The sequence below is a fragment of the Emys orbicularis genome, chromosome 24, assembly GCF_028017835.1.
Source record: "Emys orbicularis isolate rEmyOrb1 chromosome 24, rEmyOrb1.hap1, whole genome shotgun sequence".
NCBI classification, from domain to species: Eukaryota; Metazoa; Chordata; order Testudines; family Emydidae; genus Emys; species Emys orbicularis.
In genome coordinates, this window is record NC_088706.1 from 10,177,321 (window position 1) to 10,204,191 (window position 26,871).

The 26,871-nt window shown below is 49.1% G+C and overlaps 1 protein-coding gene across 1 annotated transcript; it reads left to right on the plus strand.

The window, feature by feature from the left end:
• Positions 1 to 6,058: 6,058 nt before the first annotated feature.
• Positions 6,059 to 26,871, plus strand: LOC135894211 (disintegrin and metalloproteinase domain-containing protein 10-like). The gene is made up of 16 exons (XM_065422269.1): positions 6,059 to 6,128; positions 8,938 to 9,088; positions 10,525 to 10,643; positions 11,394 to 11,552; positions 12,040 to 12,131; positions 13,874 to 13,996; positions 15,262 to 15,354; positions 15,671 to 15,839; positions 16,522 to 16,682; positions 18,538 to 18,709; positions 19,515 to 19,659; positions 21,246 to 21,429; positions 22,341 to 22,440; positions 22,833 to 23,053; positions 23,482 to 23,578; positions 26,735 to 26,871. Exons 1-16 carry the CDS (start codon positions 6,059 to 6,061, stop codon positions 26,869 to 26,871), a joined length of 2,193 nt encoding a protein of 730 aa, XP_065278341.1.

Genomic DNA, 26,871 nt, shown 5'->3' on the forward strand with positions numbered 1-26,871 from the left:
AGGAGAGAGCAAACAGACCCAGTGACCCCCGTTTCAACCGTCGCTACTGAATGTGTTTTAATTTTTTAATGTGAGATGGCAACAGAGGTGAATTCTCTCTTACCCAGGGTTACCATTAATTGTAACCGATGGGTTACCATAAATGTGTAATTTTTTAAGCTGCTGCCACATTATATAGCTCACTACAATGTGAACTCCTTTGTTTTTGTAATGTGTTGTTCATACCCCATTTAAAATGTTAGTCGATGAAGCATTCCATTTTCCATAAATAAAACCAGTTTACAGTTAACTGTCTTCTGTCCCAATGGCACTGCAAATGCCAGAGTTAGAATTTGACCAGGAGGTCACCTGACAAAGGGGACTGCAACTTTAAAAGGAGGATTCTCTTACCAGCCATTTTAGGGACAGAGAAACAGGCTAGATGGAGAAGAAAGAGAGGAGGGTCCAGGAACACAGAAAAGACACTGACCAAATCCCGTAAGGCTCTTGGAGTGATGAGGAGACAGGCAGAGATTTGTGTCCAGTGTTTGTATTTCCACTAGGTCTCTCAAAGTTCACTTGTGAATAATTTTACTGGAATGAACTCACTTTTATTCTGGAATAGTGTGTGTCCACACAGGGAACACTGAGTGGTGCCCCCAAGCAAGGCAGAGGATCGTTATTCTTATGGGTTGGTCTACACTTAAGTTAGGTCACCATAGCTATGTAGGTCAGAGGGGTGAACAGAACACACCCTGACGGACAGAGCTATGATGACCTCACCCCCACTGTAGATGGAGCTATGTCGCTGGTCAAAGGTTTCCTCAGTAGAAACAAACTTTTGTTTAGGGAGATGTTCCTACATCACCAGTAACCCCCCTTCCACGGGGGTAGGCTGCATCTATGCTATGAGGTTATGGCCACACATCAACCTCAATACAACTACACCTCTACCCCGATATAACGCTGTCCTCGGGAGCCAAAAAAATCTTACCGCGTTATAGGTGAAACTGCGTTATATCGAACTTGCTTTGATCCACCGGAGTGCGCAGCCCGGCCCCCCCCCAGAGCACTGCTTTACCACGTTATATCCGAATGTGTGTTATATTGGGTTGCGTTATATCGGGGTAGAGGTGTATGCCGATATAGTCTCTGTAGTGCAGACATATCCTTAGTCCAGAGGTGGGCAAACTACGGGCCACATCCGGCCCATGGGACCCTCCTGCCCGGCCCCTGAGCTCTTGGCCCGGGAGGCTCCCCCCCTGCTGTTCCCCCTCCCCCGCAGCCTCAGCTCACTGCGCCGCCAGCACAATGCTCTGGGCAGCGGGGCTGCGAGCTCTTGCCAGGCCGCGGCTCTGCAGCTGTGCTGCCCAACCCGGTGCTCTGTGCTGTGCGGTGGCGTGGCTGGCTCCAGCCGGACAGCACAGCTGCCTGTCCTGGTGCTCTGGGCAGCGTGGCTGTAGTGCCGCCAGCCACTGGTGCTCCAGGCAGCGCGGTAAGGGGGCAGGGAGCGGGGGGGTTGGATAGAGGGCAGGGGAGTTCAGGGTGGTGGTCGGGGCAGGGGTGTGGATGGATGGGGCAGTCAGGGGCAGGGATCCGGGGAGGTCAGGGGACAGGGAGGGATGGATGGGGCAGGAGTCCTGGGGGGACTGTCGGGGCGGGGGGGGGGTCAGATGGGGGTGAGGGCCTGGCCATGCCTGGCTGTTTAGGGAGGCACAGCCTCCCCCATCCCTCCATACAATTTTGGAAATTCGATATGGCCCTCAGGCCAAAAAGTTTGCCCGCCCCTGCCTTGGTCAAAAGATGCTTCTGTGACCGCAGTAACCCAGAGCAGGTCAGAAATCTGAGGAAATCAACCTAGCGCTTAGCAGCTGCTGCAAATCGGAACATGGGGGTAATGAAGGGGATTGCAAGCACTGGATTGAAAGCGCCAGGAGCACCTGGGTGGGGAGGGAGTTGGGTTTCATAAGATGACTTGGGAGGATTAAAATTTCTTTTAAATTAATACCAATTTCCTTCTGCGCCATTAATAATCCCTGACATAACTCGGACAGATGGAAACTTTACTATCTTTGCTTATTTTCACCCTTCTCCCTACCTAGATGGCCAGATCGTGGGTTCCAATGCATTCTGTGCAGTGGTTACCATCCTAATCACAGCCTCATCCCAGCACAACCTGGGAAATGGCTTACAAGGTGGGGGATGGCCCTGCCCCCTTACCTTGGTAACCCTGTGGTGTTACACATCGTGCCCCTGCGATTGGCTGGCTGGCTGAAAGAGAGGGTTGGGTGGGTTTAAAAGTTGGAGGCTACTGTATGTACAGCTCAGTTACAAGCTGAGGATGGGTGACTGCTGGGTCCATGTGTGGCCTGGTAGCCCCCATCCTCCTGGGCCCAGCCACTCTCATCTCTCCAGGAGGTCTCCATGAGAGTAGCTGTCTGCCTGGCCCAGGAGCTGGGCTCTGCATGCTGGGTTCACTCCCTGCCCCTTCTGATCTCTGAGGTCGCTCTCAGGCTGCTTCTGCGTCCCTCCTGAACTCTGGTGCAGGCACAGTAGTATTTGTGTCTCTTGCATGCAAAAGCCTCTTCAGCTTAGCACATTTAGAGGCTTTTTTTGTTTTTTTTTTACATTTTTGGTGGCCAGAAGAGTAACCCGTCTGTTGCAAACACCTAATTACAGGGTGACTGGGCAGGGTCCAGTCCACCTGGGACTTGTCAGCTGCCTCCCAGCTGGGCTTAAGAGAAGGCACCTGGGCCATATAAAGGAGAGAAACTGAAAGGGGCAGAAGTGGGAGCCATAAGGCAGGGAAGCTTGGGTGTCCTTGCTCCCACAACATGTGGGGGTGGCAGGTGCCACTCCATATTCCCAAGGTAGTGAAGGGCCTGGGAGCCAGACACCATGAGGATCCGTCATTGCGTGCACTGTAAGTATGAGCTGTAGGACAGATACAAGAGGATATTGCAGTGCATGGATGAGTCACATCACAGTTACGCTGACGACTGCCCAAAACTGGGAATCAGGCATTTGCCCCAGGAGGCAACCCACTGTGTGGTCTCAGGACCCTACGCTCTGCTCGGCTGGGGAACCAACACCCACCCCACTGTCACCATTTCCCTGCAAAGCCTGGCCAGCCCGACTGTCTCCCCTGGGTCCCTTCCCTCTTCCCATAGCCCCTGTGACTCCTCCTCCTGCTTTGTCCTCAGCCCTCTGTCCCAAGTCCCAGCGCCTTTTATGGAGCCCTCTCGCCCCGGTGTATCTTCATCAGTACTCCCCACTCCAACCAGCCTGCTTGCTGACCCTTCCCTGTCTGTGGGCCCCCTCCCTCACAGGAGTTCCTGTGATGCCTCCTGGAGGTACCTAGGGTTGTGATGCACCTGCCCTTAGCTGGGGGGAAGTCTTGTCTGTGCACGACAGGGCTCAGCTCCCAGACTCACCAGCCCTGGCAACCCAAAAGCTCCCCTCTGGACCTATGCAGGCCGTATGCTCTCTACAGGTTGGCACCTCCAATCACGTCCCTGAGCATCCAGCCCCTGTGCTGCTGGAAACTCACTGTAGAGTATTCACGGCTTCGCTGCAGTCCTTAGCCGTGTTTACAGTTTATGTAATGATGTACAGAGATTCAAGTGATTGGGGACAAATGGTTACATAGAAAATAAAATCAACGTGCATTCTAGAGGCTAGACTTGCCGGACAATGCTCACCCACAGTCCTTCCAATGTTTTACAGCCAGGCTTGGCTGTGATCTTCCATTCGTGAGACAAGTTGTGGTGTCAGCTTGCCTCCTTGGTGAAAGATCCTGGATGCCTGTTTGCACCCCCAGATAGATGAGAACAATATGTTCCCCCGCCCTCACACCCCATTGTTTTTTCCTGTGTGTAGATTTTGCAATCTATTAATCTGGCTCAGTTTGCAAATAGGCCTACAAGGTGAGACACACAATGACCAGACAGGGAGATAAGCAGCTTTTACCCCTTGCCTGAAAGGAACCTGTCCAAGACAAGTCACCTGGTTACCTGCCTTAAGACCATAATTTTCAGTATAGACACATAATTCCTTGAATATTAGTGGTACAAACATTTCACAATGATTGATGACCGGTGGGCTACTGGCTCTTGGTCGAGCTCTGGACCAGGGAGGTTGTGGAATCCCCATCATTAAAGGGTTTTGAGAACAAGCTAGTGATACCTCCTTAGGGAAACACGTTGCGATCTACTGCTGAAAAGTACTATCAGGAGATGGGTGTTATTACCGTGTAGCACTTTGGGTGTTAAGTCCTACAGCTAAAGATGAGAAGCATCCTTCTGTATCTAGTAATTGAAACAGTTCAGATTCCCTCAGGCAAGTAAGTTGACGTAGTTTATCCCAAACCGGGGAGTGGATACTGAGCACAATAAAATCGACTTACTCTAAATTGTTTCTGTTGGTTGGTTGGTTTTATTATTACACTGTTCAGTCAGAAAAGAACCATAAATGTTTGCAGTCTCAGGTGCATTCCAAGGTGAATTAGATTGTAGAGCAAACCTCCAAAAAGGCACTGCCGTTTCTAACCCTATTGTGGGGTTTGCTGCATCTGAAAACAGGAATTAAATTCAAGATGAAAGCTCAGTGTAGATTTTTCTCCGAGGGGTTACAGAAGACAAGTTGCATTTCTCCCTGATTCCATTAGGTGGCCATATTAGACCGTATACACACAAGGTAGGTGAGGCAATATTTTTTATTGGACCAATGTCTGTTGCTGAAAGAGATGAACTTTCGAGCTACAGGGTCTTCTTGATCTCACCCACCTTGTTTCTCTAATATCCTGGGACCAACTGTCTAGAACAACACTGCAAACAATGTATACTACGCTCATCCCTTTTCGAAATAGCAGCAGTAGTCCATGTGACACTTGGTACCAAATCAGTGACATTTTAATGGTGGATTTGATAACCTATAAGGCCTTATTCAAGCCAGGGCATGTAAATGTCTCACCGTTCAACATGTTCTGCAATGCCCCAAATGCCCAAAAGTGCAGCCAACTCAGTTGCATCCTGAGAAATCAAGCCTCGTTAGAGCTGGCAGCTGTTTTGAACAACTGCAGCAAATATCCCAACACTTAAATCTCTTTATATCCTTTCCCCCTAATCTATCTTCTCTATTTAGAGTATAAGCACTTCGGGACAGGGACTGTCTCACTGTACAGTGCCTAGCACCATGAGGCCCTGTTTTTAGCTGGTCCTCCGGCACTGCCATAACGAACATGCTAAGTACATAATCAAACTGTCTCCTTGCCTTATTCTATGTTGGCCTACGTTTTTCTAGTGATTTGGGGGGACATCATTTTTTCAGAAGCCAAATGTGTGATACCTTCCAAGCACTCACGCTTGGAAAACAGGGGCCCTTTTGGTTGCCTCAAGTTGGGCACCCCAAATCAACGAATCGCTTTTGGAAATATAGACCAGACGTATTTTAAATGTATTTACTACCCAAAAAAATACAGATGAACTGAATGCTGCTGCCACGTGCCACATGTACTGCTGAGTTACTCTCCGCAAACCCAGCTGCCGCCTCCGCAACGGCAGGACAAGCTTCTCAACAGTCGGTACCTCTTCTCACGTGAAATCGGCTGAAGCACGTAAAAGCCCCAATGGGAAAACAAAGCAATTCTAATTCCCGTTAAAGGAGACAGACCTATACTGCTGAATGAAGGCCCAACGCTTAGGGTGACCAGATGTCCCGATTTTATAGGGACAGTCCCGATTTTTGGGACTTTTTCTTATATAGGCTCCTATTACCCCCCACCCCTGTCCCGATTTTTCACACTTGCTGTCTGGTCACCCTACCAACGCTGAAGGGTGTTTTGAGAATTCAATGCTAGGTTCGCTCTGCTCCGGATGAAGTCAATGGGAGCAGAGCGCGGGCTGCCGCCTGCCTGCTTTGGAAAAAATCTCACCCCTAGAATGCAAACTCTTCAGCACTTCTAAGCAAGTCCGTGCAGGCAGGGTCATGAGCGATGATGCATTTCCCTGTAAACTACGCCCTGGGGTGAAGAATCCCTTCGCTTGACGCACCTCAAACGGAACGTACCTCTGCCAACGCCATGATTGCTCCTCGGTGCTTTGCTAGTCTAGCTCTGTGCAGCCTGGTCATTGCCCAAAGCGGCGGCTCAGGTAGGCAGATTTTTTGCTCGTTTTTCTCGTGGTTTGATATCTGAGAAGTGCAGCGAGGAATGACTGCAAATGTGGTTTCCTCACAGCAGAGGGGCTGCCGGCCAGCAGCAGCCCTGTTCGCAAAGGAACCAAGCCAGGTCCCATCGAGATTCCTTAGCTGGGTCTCATAACGGCCCCTGTACAAGGAGGGAAATAGTCTGCCAAAGTTACGGCGCTTGAGTGCAATCTGGCCTCACTGAGGAGTAACCTCTGCGGCCCATGATGTAAGACTAGTGTGAAAGGGGCGTAAGAGGAGATTACTAACTGCTCATTAGACAGACTTCTGAGGCCAGTCCTAGAGATTTCCAGTGTATCCTTTGTAGATAATGAAAAAAGTACCTGATCTGAAACATATTGGGCCTGGCCCACAGTTGTGAAAACCGGTGTAGCCCTAGTGAAGTCACCAGCTGAGGTCCTGCCTCCTGGCATTCCATGTTAACCCCCGAGCTTTTCACTCACCTCTGGGGGGAGTTGCTGGTGTTAATGCTTAATTCCCACTGGTTTCAACAGGAGTTCGGGGCCTAAATACCTTTGGGGAACTGGGCCTCAGGATCAGACCTCTCCTGAGGGGAAAGGAAATGGAGCACATTTGATCTGAGAATCAGTAAGAGCCAATAAACAGCTGGTTCCCTACAAGATGATTGTCACAGAGCCCTTTTTCACCAGCTGGGCTGAGGGAGAGAGCAGGAAATATTTCAGCAAATTAGTAGCAAATGTTATGGAGGGAAGAATAATAAAGAGGCGACGAACAAGTTAACTTCTTGTAGGCATGCTGCAAACCTGGACTATTTGGTCCGGACTATTCACCTAAGCTCCGGACCAGATAAGTTGGGGCGGAGCCCACTGTCAGGGCCCTGAGTGTTAAGACTGAACTCAGATTCTCCATTGTCTGGCCCCCTGTGCTGTCATTTGCACCAGTGCAAAGTGCTTGTAGAATGTTACTCGGTGAATGGGTGCATTGGTTTACCGCCAATCGGTTTTTAAACTAGCCCAACCCCCGTGTGGATGCTCTTACTTCAGTTTGCTTTACACCCGTACCTAACCAAAATAAGCCCATGGAGGGCTTTGCACTGGCTTCGCTAAATCAGTTTCAAACCACACCTCTACTTAAGCCCATGTAACTTGCGCATGTAGGCAAAGGCCAGGACAGTAGTGTTATACACCCATTCCGCACTCAGGTGCAGGGACCAGCCCCCGTGTCCATGTGAAGTCTGCATCCTCCTCCACAGTCCTGGAAAGAAGTGGTTCCTGCTCCCCAGACTGGTGAGCAGAGCAGCCTCCGGCGGCTCCGAAACAAGCAGCATAGGGGCTGAAGGGAGGAAGGATGATGAAGTGGTTTATGACTTAGGAGACCTGGTTCAAGTCCCTGCTTCAGCACAAACTCCCTGTGACCATGGGCAAGTCCAAGGGATTTAGGTGCCTAACTTCGACTGATTTCAATGGGACTTAGATGCCTAAATACCTTTGAGAATCTAGGCCTTGGTCTGTCAGTGCCTCAGTTTCCCCATTGGGGACACTAGCATTTCCCTAGCCCACAGGGGAGTTGTGAGGATAAATACATTAAAGATGGTGAGATGCTCACATACTACAGCCATGGGGGCCATGTCAGGACCGTAGCTAGCTAGAGACTTTCTCCCACTCCCAGCCTGTCTAGGCCCCTGCATGGAGCAGGCAGGGTGGGGCTCCTGTGCATGAGAGGGTCTGATAACTCCAAACAGCTCTTTTCAGCAACGGAAAAATCAGTCCCATTTTTGACACTAGCCCCGGGTTTATTTTAATTTTATAAAACGAGGATTGTCCTGCCACATGGAAAACACTGGATTTAAATTTGCCTGATTTGGTTTTCTTTAACCCAACCGAAAAAAGAACATGCCCCTGCCCGCCCCCCCCCCCCCCAGCCACCTTCCCACCCCATCTTTACTTATATAGCATCTAGAGCTACTGCAGGTTCCTGTGCGTGCTGGGGTATCCATGTCCATCTGCGTACTGGGGTCTTTGAGGAGAGAGAGTATTGCAGGAGCTTTGTGGATGAAAAGGGGAGAATTGCATTCAGGGATCACACACCTAAGCTGAAACTTTGTGTGAGGTCACTGCAGCCTTTGTGTGGGAAAAACTGTTTTGCTTCTGCACGGACTGCAGTCATGAGCCGTTTGCAAGTCAGGTGTATCCATGACAAGCGGATTTTTGTTGAGGGAGCAGGGCTGGGAGAGGGCTTATTAAGTGCGTTATTTAAGTCTCACCCAGCTCTAACACTGTACGTGACTAGGTCGCCCTTAAGTCTCACGAGCACTGCTGTTGTTACAAATGGGGAAACTGAGGCAACGAAGTCGCACAAGAAATCTCTGGCAGAGCCAGGAACAGAACACACGCCTCTTAAGGTTTGTCTACCCAGCACAAGGGAGTGTGGCTTCTAGCCCAGGTAGACGGACATGTGTTAGCTGGCTGAAAAGAGCAGTGTGGATGTGGTGGCAGAGGCAGCTGCACACGGGCTAGCTAGCTGAGCTCAGACTCAGGGTGTCAGGTGGGCTTGGACTCGGGCAGCCATGTCCACCTGGCTATTTTTAGTGTGCGAGTTTGAGCGGAGCTAGCACAAGTCAGTCTATCCAGGCTGGGAGATTTGCCCACAGCTGCAATGCAGACGCCCCCCGAGTTCCCAGCCCTGTGCTTTAACCACTAGACCAGTTCTTCCTCCTCAAGGAATAGAGCAAATGCAAACCTACTCATTTCAAAACCTGCATTCCTTTTTGATGTCTTTTCCCTCCCTTTTTAGTCAATAGCGTTGAGTATTTAAGGCCGTTTGTAAAGTACCAGGAGAAAGTGGCTTATGACAGAGCAGCTTTAGAAAGGATGCATCAGCGGGCAAAAAGAGCCACAGAAGAGCATGACAAAATCATCCAGCTAGAATTCCAAGCCTATCAGAGGTACGTTTGTGACGGGTTCCCCCCGGGGTGCCACCTGGAACTGGGGTATCACTGAGCCCCCCTGACCCACCAGCCCAGGTGACAAGCTGCTGGACCCGCTCCCGGTCTTACACTTCCACCAGCCTTCACCCAGGCAGGGACGCACCCTGCTGCAGACTCTCTGACCAGCCACACACCGCCGGCTGGAGGATAAACCCAAAGTTATGCCGTCTTGCGCCGCACAGGGAACTGCACAGCGTAAGCTCATAGAGTTCGCCCCACCCTCAATGTGGGGAGGAAAAGCAACAGCTCCCGCCCCTTGAGCTAAGATTCCCACAACTTCACTCCAAACCTACTGGTTTAGATTAAAACATAAAATAAGTTTAATTACAAAGATACATTTTAAGTGATAGCAAACAGATCAAAGCAGATTGCCCCTCAAGGATTGAACTCACAACCCTGGGTTTAGCAGGCCAATGCTCAAGCCACTGAGCTATCCCTCTCCCCCAGGGGAGTAAAGAACAATTGATGATGTCACTCCCTGCCTTATATAGCTTTAGCATGTTGCAGGAACCCTTTGTTTCAAACTTGGTTGCCAGACCAGTTTGTGAAAAAATACTGACACTAGGGTGACCAGATGTCTTGATTTTTTAGGGACAATCCCAATATTTGGGGCTTTGTCTTGTATAGGCGCCTATTTACCCCCCACCGCCTGTCCCAATTTTTCACACTTGTTGTCTGGTCACCCTAACTGACACCCCAGAATGGAGCTCAGAGTCATGTGGTCTGGGTCACGTGCCCTTGAAGAGTTATAGCAGCCATAACTTACAGGCTGGCCGAACGTTCACAGGAAGGTTCAGCTGTTCCACAGCCCATTGTCTTTGTTGATGAGCCATTAGCACTGGCTGACTTCTTCATTGTTGTACCTGAAAGGCTGGCTGTGGGTGTTTTCCAGAGTAAGCCCATTTGAAATGCAGACCCATAGTCATAACTTCGGATACAAAAATGATGCACGCATACAAATAGGATAATCATATTCGGCAAATCATAACTTTTCCAATGACGCCTGACATGACCCATCTTGTACAAAATGCATCACAGCTATGCCAGAATCATATCATATAATATTACTAGGATGAATATGGGGTGTCGTGTCACGTGATTCCATGTCTTTGTGGACAGTGTATGCGTATGGGTAAAATCCTGCTTGGCTTAAAGTTACTGTGGTTTGCAGCCCAATAATAATTGGAAATCAAGGGGCTCTGTACCGTAGGGACCTTCACTTTTGTTGCAGGAACGGAGGGAATACATTTGCCTATTCTGCTTTGTTTCAGATTGTATGCATAGCGTTATTAGTACTGATCATTTGTACTGTGGTAGCGCCTGGGAGCTCCAGTCACAGACCAGCACCCCTGAAGTCCTGTGACTCACTCTTCACCTTTTCGCTTACCTTCCAGGACATTCAAGCTGAGGTTAAGCAGGGACACAAGTGCTTTCGCCAGAGACTTTGAGATAACCGGCAAGGCCACCTCAGAGCCTGCAGATGTTTCTTTCATTTACTCTGGTGTCTTGCAAGGTAAAAATTAGATACAGCCCTGCAGAATGAAATCCTGCGATAGGATGGTCAGAGCAGGGCATGCAGCCTGATCCTCCGACCTGGAAGAGACGGGAGCTCCTACTCCAGGTCCCCTTCTCTTTCAGCTCTTTCCGCTTAGTTGTGCTGGTGGTTTTGTTCTGTGGGCACCTATCTGCTGGCACATTAACTGAGCCCCATCAGACTCGTTCCACAGACACTAATGCAGCTCCCATCCTTACTGACAGCGATTTGGGCACCTGGTTTGATTGTGCCGGGCACTGCCAACGTTCCCAGGACTAGCAGTATTGCATGGGGGGGCTGAGTTCAGTCTGGTGCATTCTGGAACATTGGGATCAGCAGTGGCTGGGAACGTTGCAGGGAGTCCGGAGGACAGGGAGCCAGTTGATTTGCTCTGGAGTGACCCCCCCGTGGCCATTGTAGCAGGCAACCCCCCCCCCAGCAACGAGTGACGCTGGAGCCCGAATGCTGAGGCAAGCCCAGAGTGCTAGAATTGGCAGGGGCAGAGGGTTACATGCCCTACAACAGCCACGGCAGTGGGCTCTGGAATAAGGTTGCCTTTTGCTCCACACCTTGGTGACGAGCTATACCCAGAATCCAGGGGCCAGTCATAGCCTAGATATGAACAGCTGATCCGTAGTTATTAACCCCAGGCAGGCCCTTCAGTTACCGGGGGGGGGAACCAGGTCAAGCTTCCTTCTCATTGTCTACGTCTGGATGCCTGCAAAACAGATGAGCCTGGATCTTTCTGCCATGGTGCCATCATCAATGGCCTTTTCGAAGGGTTTATCAGAACCAAGAATGGCACCTACTACATGGAGGCTCCTGGCGCATCCGCCAGCAATGCGACGTCGCCAGGCCATGCTCTCATCCACCATGAGAGCGACATTGGTGAGTCCTCAACTCGGCTTTGGCACGACTGAGCGTAGTAAAATGATTCTTGGCACTTCAGTCTCCCCTGCCATCGTGGCCTGTTCCCTTTGCACTTCCCCCTCTTGACCTCTAAGGATTTCGTAAACACTGAATACAGTCATTAAGACTCGCAAATCCCCTTTCAACGGTGCATTCTGATGTTCCATTTTGCACGTGGGAAAACTGAAGCACAGTGAAATGAACTGACACATCTACAGTCATCCAGCTAGTCAGTGGCAGAGCTGGGAATGAACCCAGGAGTCCTGACTCCCAGTCTACCCTTGCATTAGCCACTGGGCTTCACTGCCTTCCCAGAGCTGGGAATAAAGCCCTGGAGTCCTGATCCACAATCCTCTGCCACAAGCACGCTCAGTATTGCCCATGGGTGTTTGGAAGTGACGTCGCTCATTTTGCGTATCATCCCATTGTGATATTTCTTTGAGTAACATCTGAATTTCTGCTCTAGATTATTCCATTTTAGAAGATCCAGACTCTGCTCCTTTGACTAGGAGAACACATCAGGTCTTGCGGAATTTCCAGCAAGAGCTAAAATTAAAGGTGAAGTGAAATTGAAGAGAAACATCTTACGTGGAAATGAAATAATTTTAAGCAATGATTGTGCTGCAAAAAAAAAAAAAAAAAAAAAGGCTGCCCGGGGGCATTGATTGCTTTGAATTCACTGAATACGTCTGTGTAGAATGTGACATGATGGAATTCTATGGACTTAGCTTTTCAGAGGCTTGGATCTCTCTTTCCTAGCTAACTGTTATGGTCTGTGGGTTCCCAGCGAGAAAGAGACAGGAGGCTAATTATATGGCTGAGAAGGCGGGGTCCAGCTCAGAACTTCCTCTGCATTTGGAAGAGTTGGTTGGTTGGTTAAAAAAAAAATTTAAACATTTCCCCAAGTTTTTTGGTGAATTTTTGAAATTTGCAATTTTGTCCGAAACCTGAAATTTAAAAAAATGTTTGCAAGCTGGAGACAAAAAGTGTGTGTGGGGGGGGAGGGGGCGGGGGGGGAGGGGGAAGGGCCACTGCAAACATGCCATCAACAGTTTTTTCCTGCTTTCCCCCCACCCCAATTCAAAAGTTCATTGAAATTTCAAAATGTTAAACTTTTCTATCAGCTTTATTTGGGAGAGTTAAGATGTGGGAGGGTGGGGATGGGGATGGGGGTGGAGGGGAGAGAGAGGCAGTTGTTCGGGCCCATATTTAGTTTAGTCCAGGCAAACAAAATCCCTGAGTCTTGAGACAAATTATAATTCCAAAACCCTGGGCCAAGATTCATCAGTTTCATCTCATAATTTCATAGAGTTTTAGGTCCAAAGGGACCATTATATACATTTAGTCTGGCCTCCTGTATATCACAGGCAGGGCCGGCGCAACCCATTAGGCGACCTAGGCGGTCGCCTAGGGTGCTACAATTTGGGGGGCGGCGACCGCGGCGGAATTTCGGTGGCGGGACCTTCCGACGCCCCTGTGGGGGGCAGCATTTTGGGGCGGGACCTTCCGCCGCCTAGGGCGGCAGAAAAGCTGGCGGCGCTCCTGATCACAGGCCATTACATTTCACCCAGATACCCCTATATTGATCCCAGTAACCTTAGTTAGATCAAAGCACCCCAGTCCTCAGGAGACTAAACTGTTGTGTGCCACAGGCAAAGAGCAGGAGAGACTGAGGTGCACCATTGCCCGATGCCCCTGCAATGGCAGGGAATTGATTAGGTGGGCTATGCCAGTGCCCCATGCTGGCGCTGCAGAGGGAGGCAAAAGCCCTTAGAAACACGCTTCATTGTGGTTTGCCAGTCAGCCGCTCATCTGTCTCTGGCTTCCATCGGACACCAGCCAAAACGTGGGTGGCTTTCAGCTGAACTTGGCTTTGAAGTTTTGGGTTGGTTTTGAAGGCAGGTCTCAGGATGGGAACCCAGATGAGCTGGAACAAATTTAAAGGTTAACGTGAGTCCTAGGAAGGAATTTCCTCTGTGAGCAAACTATGGCAGGCTAGTCCATAAACATCCATTTGTGCTTGCACTTTCCTCTAGACCAGCTAGTTCTGGCTACTCTCAGAGGCAGGACGCTGAACTAGACGGACCACTGGTCTGATCCACTCAGACAGTGCCATTGGCTTTGATTTAGCAAAGCATCACTGTTCAGCGGAGCATTAAGCACATACTTGGCTTTATGCACCTGCGTCAATCCCCTTGACTTTGCTGAATCAGGGCCTATGTTCCTAACTGAAGTTGCTGCTGTTTTGTTCAACTTTAACTGAGGATCTTACTACGCACTTCTTAACTCTTGCCAAAAAGGGAGAAACCTTGGAGAGGCAGAGAAGGAGTCTAGATTACTCTAGGACGTCCTGCTTGCTGTACCTTCAAGCCGACTACTTGTTCTACCAAAGATTTGGCACTATAGAAGCAGTGATTGCTCAGGTAAGAAACTGGGTGTTTTTAATTAATTAATTAATATTTATTAATGTTCATTGTGTAATCCAAAAAGAACATTTGACAAATATCATGCTACTAAAATGCTTGTCTTGCTGTATAAAACGTCGCCATTGTAATGATGTTAGTGTTTAAATGGCACCTTCGCATCCCATCCATTCACCCACCACTGAAATGCAGCCACCTCTGGTGGAGGAACTTGGCAGCTGTTTAACAGTACAAAGCCAACACCGTGAAAGGGGTTAGGCCATGTCTACGTTACAGTGGCACAGCTTCCTACATCGACAGAAGGGATTTCCCCATTGATGTAGGTAATCCACCTCTCCAAGAGATGGATGGAAGAATTCTTCTGTCGGACCTAACCGTGTCTACAGCAGAGTTTAGTTCAACCTAACTGCAGTGCTCAGAGAGTGAAATTTTTCACAGCCTTGAGCCCCCTAGCTAGGTCGATCCAATTTTAAGTGTGGACCAGGTCTTGCAGATGTGAGCTGTACAACTGAAACTACAAAGCAGCATCAACTTATGTTCGAGAGGGGTTTTTTTGGATTTAGACTCAGGAGATCTGCGGTCAATTCCTGTCTCCTTTGTCAACATCCTGGATGACCTAGGGCGAGTCATTTAATCTCTCTGTGCCCCAGTTCCTCACCTGTAAAATGGACATAATAATAATTCCTTTGTCTCCCTTGCCCATTTAGATTACGAGCGCTGTGTGTCCTGCATCTAACACAATGGGCCCTGATCGTGGATGGGGCCTTTAGGGACAAGTGCCCTAGAAATAAGAAGATGTTTTAGGTATATTATTGTCAGGGGAACTGCCATGGGGATCGCTTCTGCCCTGTAGGGCTCGCTGTAGCATTTTGCTAAAGCAATGTCCATTAGATTGTGGACTAACCTTCTGTAAAGCTGAATCCTTTTTTCCCCTCATCAGAGCAAGAACAATAAGACCTGCTACCCGCATTTTTCTTTATGCTTCCGATCAGTTCACACGTGAGGAGAATAAAAATAATCCCTCCCTCTCATCGAGTGCTTTTCATCAGCAGATCTGAGAGCGCGTCACAAAGGATGTCAGTATCAAGATCTCCATTTTACAGATGGGGACACCGAGGCACAGATAGTTGACATGACCTGCCTAAGGTCATCCAGCAGGCCCATAGCAGAGCCAGGAATAAAACCCAGAACTTCTGAGTCCTGCTCCAGTCACAAAAAGCGTGGGTGCTTTTTTTGGTCATATGAACATTTGTCTCCCCCTGCAGATTGCTAGCTACATAAAAGCTGTGAATGCAATTTACGAAGGTGCAAATTTTGACGGTATCAGGCACATCGACTTCAAAGTGAAAACCTTCAATGTAAGTCGACTGGGCACTTGGGGCTGGGTTTGTCTCAAAACTCAAACGCCAGGGCAGACGGGTTTCAGATTGAATTTTCTAGCGGGCAGTGTGGAGGTGAATGAAAACTGGCATGACAAGAGGTGATTTGAAGGGGCCTGGATGGGTCAGGAGTCCTTAACTCTCAGGTTGTGCATTCAAATCTCATTTATGGTGGTTGCTATTGCAGTTTTCATTAGGCGGCCTCTGTGAAATGTGACTAGGAACAGTCTCCCCTGCTCTGCATCACAGGCAGTAACCGCCTGGCTGGCTGGCTTGTGTTGTGTCCATTCTGCAGATAATCCAGGAGAACCATCCTTCTGGCTCTATGGAGTCACCTTTCATCGGCCCAGAAATGCTGCTGATGCTGCACTCCAGTTCCAACTGGAATAGCTATTGTCTCTCCTACCTCCTTACTGACAGGGATTACAGCGGAGTTCTTGGGATTGCTTTTAATGGACAAGCTGGTAAGAAAGAGCTTTTGGTTATTTGTATAATGTTTTGTCCAATGATAAGTGGGATCATTATTATTACTGGAGTCACCAGGTGGCACTGTTACACATAGTCTTAAGTGTTCTTTTTCTTAGCATGTGCTCAGTGGGTAGTGGTTACAGAAATGTGTTGTTTGGTTTTGTGATGCGGCATCACGTGGGGGAGCTGTTGCAAATAGCAAGAGAGTTTCTGCTCTGAGTGTCTCTAACTAGAGTTGATTATTGGGGACGAGTTGCTTGCAGCATTGGAGTCTGGGCAGAGAGTTCTGACAGAGGCCTTGCCTGCATGCTGTTTGTGACCATCTCTGCTCAAGGACAGGTGGTATAAACCAGCAGCACTTGGAAAGCGCACGCCCTCTGCATCACTGCGTTCTCCTCTGATAGGAAACTGAAACCTGCTACTGCTGTTAATATTCATGTAGTGCCTAAAGGCCGCAACCATGAAGGCCCTATTGTGCTAGATCAACAGTCTGAGACTTTGTCTTTTACATCATCCCACAGGCCCCCCCCCCCAGACCTGTAGCTGGTCCAAGTGCAGAACACTGGCTTGAAATCTGCAGGAGTTCTGCATTCTGAGCAGCTTCCAGACCCAGGTGCTTTGCTCCCTGCTTTTCCGGCTTGCGTCACCAAGACCGTCTGTTTTTCCTTTCTGTTTCAGGCGACTTGGGGGGGATATGTTCCAAGCACAGGAAATTCCGGGACAAGGAGGTGTCTCTGAACACTGGCTTGATCACGCTGCAGAAATATGGCCAATATTTGCCTCCTAGGATTCTCCATATCACTCTGGCCCATGAACTTGGCCACAGCCTGGGAGCTCCGGTGAGTACAGCGGGTGCATGACACAGTGGGCGTGACATTGAAAAGCAAAGGGAGGCATTGGCCTGGAAGCCTCCCCTTTGACAAACAGCCGAACCAGTTGCTTGGCGGAGAGAACTGCAATAAGAGGTTGCATTTCCCAGGGATCTCAAATAACTTTACAAACACAGGTCAGCATCATCACCCCCTTGCTACAGGCAGGGAAACTGAGGTACAGAGCAGATGCAAGCTCACACAGGGAATTTGGCATAGATCCCAGGTCTGGAGGGGCCCTGTGCTAATACCTTAGCCACTGGCCCATCTTCATTTCCCACAGGGCTGTTCCAAAGTCCAATAAAGTCACTGGGTATCTTTCCATTGATTTTGGATCCGGCCCTAAACAGGGATACACCTTAGTTCTGGAAATGTGTCCGGAACAAACCCTGGGTTCTGAGCACCCCCAAGCCTTGCAGCCTGGGCTTGTTCCCTAGTTTTTTCGAACTCTTGCTTCGAGGAAGCTGGGTGCAGCAGCCTTCAAACGCTTTCGCACGCCTCCGGGAGGGTGCGTGGCTGGGGCTTTGTTCATGAATGGATAGGTTTATATTGCTAATATATTGCTGTTGAATTAACTTATTGGCTTGCATGACGAAGCCCAGGGCTTTGTAATATTTCATTATGATTTGTAACGTGAAAGAACCGTGGAGTCTGCATTGATGGATTTGCTAGGTTACTAGCTTGTGTAACGAGCGGTGAGTTTACCTGCTTGTGTGGACGCTGAGTCAGAGGGGCTGACCTCGGGTTTACAAGAACTAGCTCCCCTGAACCAGAGGTTTAAGTCTAGGCTCAGATTCCACGAGACAGATACACTGACTTGCGGGGCTGTGCTGAGCTGCTCTTCCCGGCGAGACGCTAAAACCCAAGCTCTTGCCTGCTCGGGGTAAGCGTTAAAGATCCCATGGCGCCTTTTGCATTGGCTGGGATGCAGGATCTTCCTCAGGCCTTTGTCCTCCCTCAGGACCCTCACTGATCCCAGAGATGCTGGAAAAGTTGACTGAAGAGAGCAACTATCAGGGATGGCAGCAGGTGGATGATGAAACTGGGTGGTGTTGGGCTGCTGTGTTCTACCCCAGAGGTGGCTGCATTTGGTTGAGTGAACCATTCCTGTGCCGTCGCTTTATTATTGTTGTTGTTATTCATTACACACTGTATTATGAATAATATATTATTAATATGCAAGATAATTATATAAACAACAATGCAGTGTCGCTACAGAGCCCAACTGAGATCAGAGACTGATTGTGTTAGGTGCTGTATATACCCATAGGAAGAGACAGACTCTGCTCTGAAGAGCCTACTGTCTAAGTATTTGTCTATCTCAGGGTTTTATCCTGCTGTCTAAGCACCTTCCACGTCAAATCAATAGCAATAGCGAAGTCCCTAGCAGACTTTGCAGAGTCTGTGGCACTTCTCCCTTTTTGGGGTCAGAACTCTGCTTGGGGGAGGAGTTGGGGGGGGGGTTTGGATTTTATTAAAAATAGACAAGCCAGAGGCTGCGAGGGGAAACTGAGGCACAGAGCAGGGAAGGGACTTGCCCAAGGTCACCCAGCAGGTGAGGGCAGAGCCAGGACTGGAACCCAGGGCTTTTGAAGCCTAGGACGCTAGATGACACTGACTGTATAAAGTCTGTGAAACAATTTGAGATGAAATGTGCGATAGCTATGTATTATGATGATTCTGTTACATATTAATAACATGAAAGGATTGTACTGTATATGAACATCTAAGGGCCTCTAAGATTCTAACCACGTTTTTATGGTCAGACAATAGAATCAGCGCGATCTCTCCTCCTGCATTCAAAGAGTCTGATCTTCTGTTTCAGCATGATGAAAGTGAGGAATGCGCCCATTTCAGCTTCGACACCACTCATGGGAACTACCTGATGTTCAGCTACGCCACAGACGGATGGCAGTACAACAACGACAAATTCTCCCCGTGCAGCATTGAATACATCGGGAACATCCTAAGAGCCAAGAAGGACAGGTGCTTTGTTGGTAAGACCCGGTAGCTGTGTTTGAATTGTTTAAATTCCACCCAGCATGCATTGCAGATAATTCACGGGTTCTTTGCTCAGGGCCGAGAGAGCTCTTAATCTGGGAAGGAATTTATAATAAAGGGGTAAATTTTGCTTCACTAGAGTTGGAGGCAGGTCTCACAGATGGCAAAATATTTGCAAAATCTAGAATTATTAATCTGGGTGAGGCAGCTGGATATCACAACTATGGGGTGATGATTCATGATTAGAATAGAATAGAATATTATGGTGATTAAACAGATGTGTGTATGGGAGGGAGGGAGTGAAGAAGAGATAGATGTGCATAGGGATAGATAGATTGATTCAGAGAGGCCATGACTGGGGTATTTAACATTTGGAAGGGGCCAACGAAGATTGTTCAGTCTCTCTTTTTAGCAGTACCATATTAGAGGAATAAGGGGTTATTCCGTGAAACTGACAGCTGGTAAATTTGGAAAGACTCACTGCAGCTAGACTTTATAAAAGGACTGAATAATTTTAGGACCAAGGACAAAATATGCTCAAAATAAAGGTCAAGCAAAGCTCACACATCAGGGCACAAGCAGAGGGGACACGGGCCAGATAAGAAATTCTGCTCTTCCCCGTCCTTTCCCGCAATACACATCATCGTAAAAAACAACTTTAAGGCATCATTGGCTATTGTCACCAAGCATCAAAGGTATGCCACTGTTAGACGTGCTGGTCCAATGATCTGACCTGGTATGGCTGCATCTTGAGATAGCCATCATCACAATGGTTTCCCTGTTTTTCTCCTCCCCTGGCAGAAACTGACCGCCCCATCTGTGGGAATCAAATTGTAGATCCAGGGGAGGAATGCGACGTGGGCAACAATGACTCTGACCCTTGCTGCTATGCTGCCAAGGAGCCAAACGGCATCCGGTGTAGGCTGAAGCCAGGAGTGCAGTGCAGGTAGGCGTCTCCAGCTGGGGCTCTCCACCTTTCCAGACGACTGTCCCCCTTTCAGGAGTCTGATTTGTCTTGCCTACTCCCAAGTTCCACCTCACTTCAAAACGACTCGCTGACAAAATCAGCCACAAAAATACAAAAGTGTCACGGCGCACGAGTACTGAACCATGGCTGACGTTCTCATTTTGACCCTATAATTATAAAATAAATCAAGTGGAATATAAATATGGTACTTACATTTCAGGGTACAGCACATGGAGCTGTATAAACAAGTCAGGGTCTGTATGAAATTTTAGTTTGGACTGACTTCGCTGGTGCTTTTTATGTAGCTTGTTGTAAAACCAGGCAAATAGCTAGATGAGTTGATGTACCCTCTGGAACACCTCTGTGTACCTCTAGGGGTACATGTACCCCTGGTTGAGAACCACTGGTCTACAGTGACTTATCCGTGGTTCTTTCCCCTCCCATGCAGACTCTGGAGTGGGCACTTGTTTTACAGTTGTTCCAAAACCCCCCACATGGCAGTTTGCTGGAGATGCCAAAGGTTACTTAAAAGGTGCATTTTGAGGGTGTGTTCTTGCCCTCACTGGGCACTGCAGGGAGCGAGCTGTGTTCGTTGCGTCCAAGAGGCCCGCACGTAATAAACCTCACGGAACGTGGCACCGTGAATCTGACCCCTTGTTGGGCTCTGACCCTGTGATTCCACGGTGTCTAGGCATTTTCAGACCCGATGCTTAAATCACTGAACCATCCTCTCCTGGGAGAGCTCAGATGGTTTCACGGACATCTAGGAAATGACAGCCCTTGCCTGAAAGGGCTTCCAGCCTACAAGGCAGGTGGAGGAGATGAACAAGCCGGACAGGGCAGGGAGGCAGAATAACAGTCATAGGATGTGTTTAATTCCTGCCCAATCAAAGCCCCTTGGGTTTGCTCCAAGAAGGCTGCCCCTCCCCAGCCCTTTACAGTCTCTGTACCTTCCCTGAGTCAATACTGGGAGAAAGGCTGGCTCTGGGTACAGTTACGCTACTGGTCTTGGCTTCTTCTCCCATTCGATTCTGGAAGCCACCGCCTTTCATTTCTACACCACCTTCATCCAGAGATAACATTCATTATTTAATCCCTGCCCCACTGTGTAGTATTAGACCCATTTGACAGAGGCAGAAACAGAGGCCCACTCCTCAAATTTAGGCACCTAACTCCCCTTGAAATCAGTTTAGGTGCCTAAATCCCTTGGAAGGTCTGGGTTGAAGTGACTTGATAGCCAGTCAGTTGCAGAATTGGGTAGAGAAGCCAGGAGCCCTGTCTGCCTTTCCCCTGCTCTAACCACTAATCTCCACTCCCTTTGCAGCACTGGGCATAGCACCCAGCAGTCCTGGCTCCCAGGGCCCCACGCTCAAACCGCCAGACAAATACCACCTCTGCTAACCAAACCCACCTAAAAATGAATTGGGAGGGTCTCGAGCACTGGCCAGAGCGAAGAGCAGCATGGGAGCTGGCCTAGGGTGGTTATGGTTCAAGTCATAGCCTGCTGCTCCGTAACATTGTTGATTACTTACATGTATTTATATGTACGTTTCTCGCTCTTCCAGCTCAAGCCAGGGCCTGTGCTGCAGCCATGAATGTGTCTATAAACTCCAAGGGGAGCTCTGCCACGAGGAGACGGATTGCACCTTTGAGAGCACCTGCTCTGGGCGAACAGCTGAATGCGCCGCTCCCCTTCCCAAAGCCAATTACACTCTCTGCAGCATGGGGACACGGATCTGCTTAAATGGGGTTAGTGCTCAGAGCCAACCAAAGCACCCCCAGGGGCCTGATGCAGTTGGAGAAACTAAGAGCTGGAAAAGACCAAGCGCAATGGCTGGGCAATAACTGTGCTTAATGCATGATTGACAGGCCTGGAGGCTGCCGTCCTTTAATCATCCACAGGGCAGGTCTGGCACGGGCAGCAGGAATGCTGGCTTCCTCCATGTTAGGCACAATTAGCCTGCAGAACTCAATGCCACTAGAGATCTCTAGGGCTGAGTTTAGCAGAAGTCAAAAAGGGGATTGAACCTTTACATAGCAGGGATTTCCAGAGCTGCAACAAAAGCATTGGGAGGGATTTAAACCGTCCTGCATAAGGGCATAAACCAACCTTCTAATTAATGTGGGGGTGGAACCAGCATTCCCTGTGAGCGGGTTATGCCAGAAGTGCTTGCTCCTGGGTTTCTTCCACCTTCCTCTGAAGTAGCTGGTTCTGGCCCCTGCCATAGGGAAGATACTGGGCTAAACAGACCCCGAGTCTGATCCTGGCCACCCATTCCTATGTTGTCACCCCTCGCGGTTTGCTCTGCGGCTATTGAGGCCCTGCGTGTTCTGTCGGTGAACGGAGGAATCCAGTCAACCAGGCACCTTCCACTGGAAATTAGATTAAATCAGACTGGACTTAGGGACACATTTGTTCCCCCCCCCCCATTAAATGAAACCAGCATTTGTATAAAAAGCTCAGTCCTACACACTGGCACAGATCCTCAAAGGTATTTAGGTGCCTAATTCCCATCATTTCAATAGGAGTTAGGTGCCTAAGTACTATTGAGGGTCTGGGTCCCTCTGCTCTGGACAGATCCCTCACCCTGGGTAACCTCCCTCCCCCCGCATAAATCCCATCGCTTATTCCTCAAACCAGCCCTTTTATGATACTGTAGCTCTGCCTCGGATCCCTCTGCGTCAAGCACGGCCTGGAGCAATGCGACTGCGTTAGCACGTCCAGGCGGGAGAAATGCCACCTCTGCTGCCAGCAGCCAGGTATGCAATCCGTCTGGCTGCCTGAAAAGCCCTGGTGTGGCTTTTTCCTAGAGTGAGAGGAAGAGGAGTAGCCTGGGGCCAAGGGAGGACAAGGGCTGGGGGCGACATTGTCAGCTCTATGCCATCAATGGACTTTAAGAGCCAGCAGCTCAGGGGAACGTATTAGACCAGGATGCCCTGACACAGTAACCTTTGCTGGCCGTAGCATGGCCCTATTACCTAGAGGTAAAAAAGCTTCCTTTTAGAATAGGATTAATGCTCTCCAGGGTGCTCGGTGATCTATTTATACGCAGCTTAGACAGCCTCGATGCTCCAGGATATGACAAACCAGCAGAACGGCACGCGTCTCGATGTCGAACCCTAAAGTCGTGCTTTTCAAACCCCTGCTCCAGGCCAAGTGCACACATGTGCCAGTACAGCCTCTGCTCTGCTGGAGCGTTACTTCAACGGCACACACATCCCGCTGACCCCCGGCACGCCCTGCAGGGACAGGATGGGCTACTGCGATAAGTTTCACGTCTGTCGGCTCGTGGACGAAGACGGACCCATAGCCAGGGTGAAGAACTCCATCTTGGATTTCATCGAGCTGGAGGATACATCAGCCTGGATGAAGGTAAGCAGCTGCATGAGATTCTTTTGCCCCCTCATCTCCTCTCTCCCCCAGAGTGACCAGGGCCCAGAGTTTCAGGCCCCTTTGAGGATCTGGGCCTAGGTCTGTAGATCTACAAGTCTGGGGGAAGTGAGCAGTTAACAGAGGGGGCTTGAGATCTGGGGTTCGTACCACTGGCTGGCCTGTGACCCTGGGCAATTCACCTGCCTCTCCTCTGTTCCACACCTGTTAAATGGAGGTAACAACATCCTCCCTCCCAGGAGTGACTGATTGCGTGGAAAGCACTGTGGATGAAAGCGTATCACGGTGGAAGGGAGTATGGGGGACATACGCTCAGGGCTTGGTGTTCAGAGCTCTCGTTGGTTCCCGCTGGGGTGGAAGGTGCTTGGATGGCCCTCGTGATAGGGTTCTGGTCTGGTTTCGTCCCTCAGACACACTGGTGGGCTGTGCTCTTGATGATCCTGACTTTGGCAGCTGTGATGGCCGGCACCGTCTTCCTCTTCGGAAGGACGCTCGACAGCGAAAAAGGCAAGTAACTGCTTTAAGCAACTCCCGCTCCGTCCAGTCCGTTCCTTGCTTTCTCAGGCAGGATAAGCTCATCGTCAGCAAGCACTGTCCCGGAAACAGTCAGGGAAAAATACAGCCCAGTGTCGCTGGTACCTTCTGTTCAACCGACACCACACTGAAAACTGTTGCTGGGCTACGCATACAACCCAGCACCACCAGAGGAGCCACATGTAACCTTGATTTTTAAATGTTCCCAATTAATATTGTTAAAGCTAAGGATGCAGTCAACCAAACTTAGTTTCCAGGTTTGAGCTCCCAGGTCAGTTACAGACAATATAATTTTGTAGAGGACCCTGGATGACACTTTGAATGATAGAACCAAACTTCCTTTAAAAGAAGAAGTCGTAGTTAAGCAAACAGGTGTACGATTACCATTTATGCAGGTACTACATTGATACTTACATTCAAAGATGGAATGGTGCATCAATGGACCATCAGTCCACTAACAGAATGAAATACAGCCTTATAACCTTGTAACCTGCCGGTACCCTTTTGGTGTTAATGGGAGCTCACTCCAATGTAGCAAGGCCACTCCTTTTTCTAACCCATTATGACTAATTAACATTAAAACCTACCTATTACCATAGCTACATTTCCACCACCTCTTTATTGGCTCTTTACATTACAGGATTGAAATCAACATCTGCACCAACGTCTTTCCCATACTCTCAGAACAGATAGCATTTTCATAAAACAGCTGCAATTCTCAAAAACCACTCATTAAAAACATTGCTAAAACCAGCTATAACCACAACATAACCCTGGCTTAGGTCCTTGCTACCTTCAATTTTCTCATCTTACCAGCTACAACTTCTCTCTCACTTTTGCTCACGCCAACTCAATTGCCATACTCCTCTGTACTTAGCCTAATTTAGGCCAAAGTCTAATTTCTACTTATTTTTTAACCCAATACATCCAGTAGGCTACACATGGAAGCTACCACTGTGCTTATGTCTGCTAGGGGGTGAAGAGCCCTTAACTTGCACCCAGGTGAAAATTTCAGGGGGAACCATTATGAGATCCAGCTGTTAAGGAGGTGAATTCCCTTACACTTTCCCCATTAGCCCGCTTCCCTTGCATCCTTCCCCTCACATCAGCGGTGACCTCAGACCTGCATAGTCGCAAGCAGCAACCTTTTGCCCTTTGTCAGAATGCAGCCAAGAAACCGACCACACTTGCCCGTTCAGGGATACAGGAGGTGAATGCTGCCACGGACTGTGCAGCAGGAACCCTACCTGGACAGTGCTGCATGCTCTCCATCCAGCTGGTAACATCATCAGCTCACTGTGGCGGACAGAATGGGAGAGAGCCTCTGCCACTACCAGGAACTGTCACATCCTCTCCAGGCTGGATGAATGGCTATCTGGCTTTGGGCTCCTATGCCATCATTGGAGCCGGCTTAACACAGGTATGGCTGTGCCAAATCCGACCATGCCTGGGGCAGCTGTGATGCTGCACATATTGGATGGCTGCTCTTTCATGTTGGGCTCCCCAGAGGTCTTCCCTAGCTGACCATTGCAGACTCCGAGGCCACTGACTGGCTCTTAAGGCCATTCACCTGCTTTCCCTCCCTCCATCAGACCTTGCCTTGCCCACATACAATCGCTTTCTCTCTCACACACGCTCTCTATACACACACCCCTTCTGCCCGCTGCTCCCATAATACAACTCCTGCCCCCACCCCACTAATGGACCAGCTTCTCCCTGCTCAGCCTCTCTTACCCATACAGCTGTGGTCCAGTGTCACGTGCTCCTAAGGTACTGCACCATGCACCGGAGATCTTTGTATGCTCATCTCCACTGCCCTCATGCTCATAAACTCATAGATCTTAAGGCCAGAAGGGACCATCATGATCATCTAGTGTGACCTCCTGCCCATCACAGGCCACAGAACCTCACCCATCCATTCCTGTAATAGGCCCATAACCTCCGGCTGATTTACTGAAGTCCTCAAATCTTGATTTAAAGACTTCAAGTTATAGAGAGTCCACTAGTTACTCTAGCTCAAACCAGCAAGCGATACATGAGAGAGCTAAACACCAGGGAAGGAGAGGAGTTATTTAAGTTAAGGGCTAACGTTGGCACAAGCACATATGGATATAAATTGTCCATCAAGCTTAGGCGAAGATTTCTAACCATCAGAGGAATGAAGTTCTGGAACAGCCTTCCAAGGGGAATAGTGGGGGCAAAAAAAATCTGATTTGTTTCAAGACTGAGCTTAAGACATTTATAGAGAGGATGGTAGGAGGTCTCCTACAATGGCATGTTGCCTATTTGCAACAGTTGTTAGCAAATACTTCCAACAGCCAGAGACTGGACACTAGATGGGGAGGACTCTGAGCTACTACAGATAATTGTTTCCCAGGTATCTTGCTGGTAGGTCTCATGCACGTGCTCAGGATCTGACTGACTGCCATATTTGGGGTCAGGAAGGAATTTTCCTCAAGTCAGACTGGCAGGCAGAGACCTGGGTGGTTCTAGCACATTTCACTTTGCCACTCCCTTGAGCACAGAATACAGCAGAGAATCTGTTAAGGGGACACAGATCAAAGCCTCTAGGAGTTCCTCAAATATCAGGTAATCCAGGGCCTTAATGAAAGTTCCATGCTGGTTTTAACACGTTTATGTAGCTGTTCCCAGGTCTGGGATAGCTCAGCTGTCCAGCCATTTACAGTTGTCTCTTTGCAAGATTTCTGTGCACAGCAACTTCATGGCATGGACTCCATTCTCTATGCACGGCAATACTGGGTCAGATCAATGGTTCATCTAGCCCAGCATTCTGTCTTCTGACAGTGGCCAAGCAAAGCCACCACAGAAGATGCTCCTCCAAATCAGAAGCAAACTGGGCCTCTGCCTCTGGGTAAACCCACAAGTAGACAGGGGCTCAGACAAGAACCCTAGCTCCAAACACCTTATCATTGGTAGGGTTCAGAATCCAGATACAAATCCAAATTTTCACCACTGGTTGCTTTTGGTCATAGGCCACGCATCCACGGGGAGAATTAGAGATGCAGCTGTTAGTTCATCCATGGGACGACCACCTGGTTACCTAACAATAGGCAAGCTGCTTTACAAGAATCATTGATGATGGTGGTTGCATTTTTATCTTTTACTTAGAAGAGAAAAGCGTGAAGTGCACGGTCAAGAAGAACTCACTCAGCCAGCAACCTGAGAAAAGGCGAACATTAATATACTGGGAACACGAGGAGCTCTACGTTGAAACAACACACCAGGAGTACGAGACCATAATATAG

Coding starts and splice junctions, on each gene's coding strand:
- LOC135894211 (XM_065422269.1), top strand. CDS start 6,059: ATGATTGCTCCTCGGTGCTTTGCTAGTCTAGCTCTGTGCAGCCTGGTC. Junction 16,683..18,537: donor GCCACAGCCTGGGAGCTCCG/GTGAGTACAGCG, acceptor CTTCTGTTTCAG/CATGATGAAAGTGAGGAATG. Junction 19,660..21,245: donor AAGCCAGGAGTGCAGTGCAG/GTAGGCGTCTCC, acceptor TCGCTCTTCCAG/CTCAAGCCAGGGCCTGTGCT.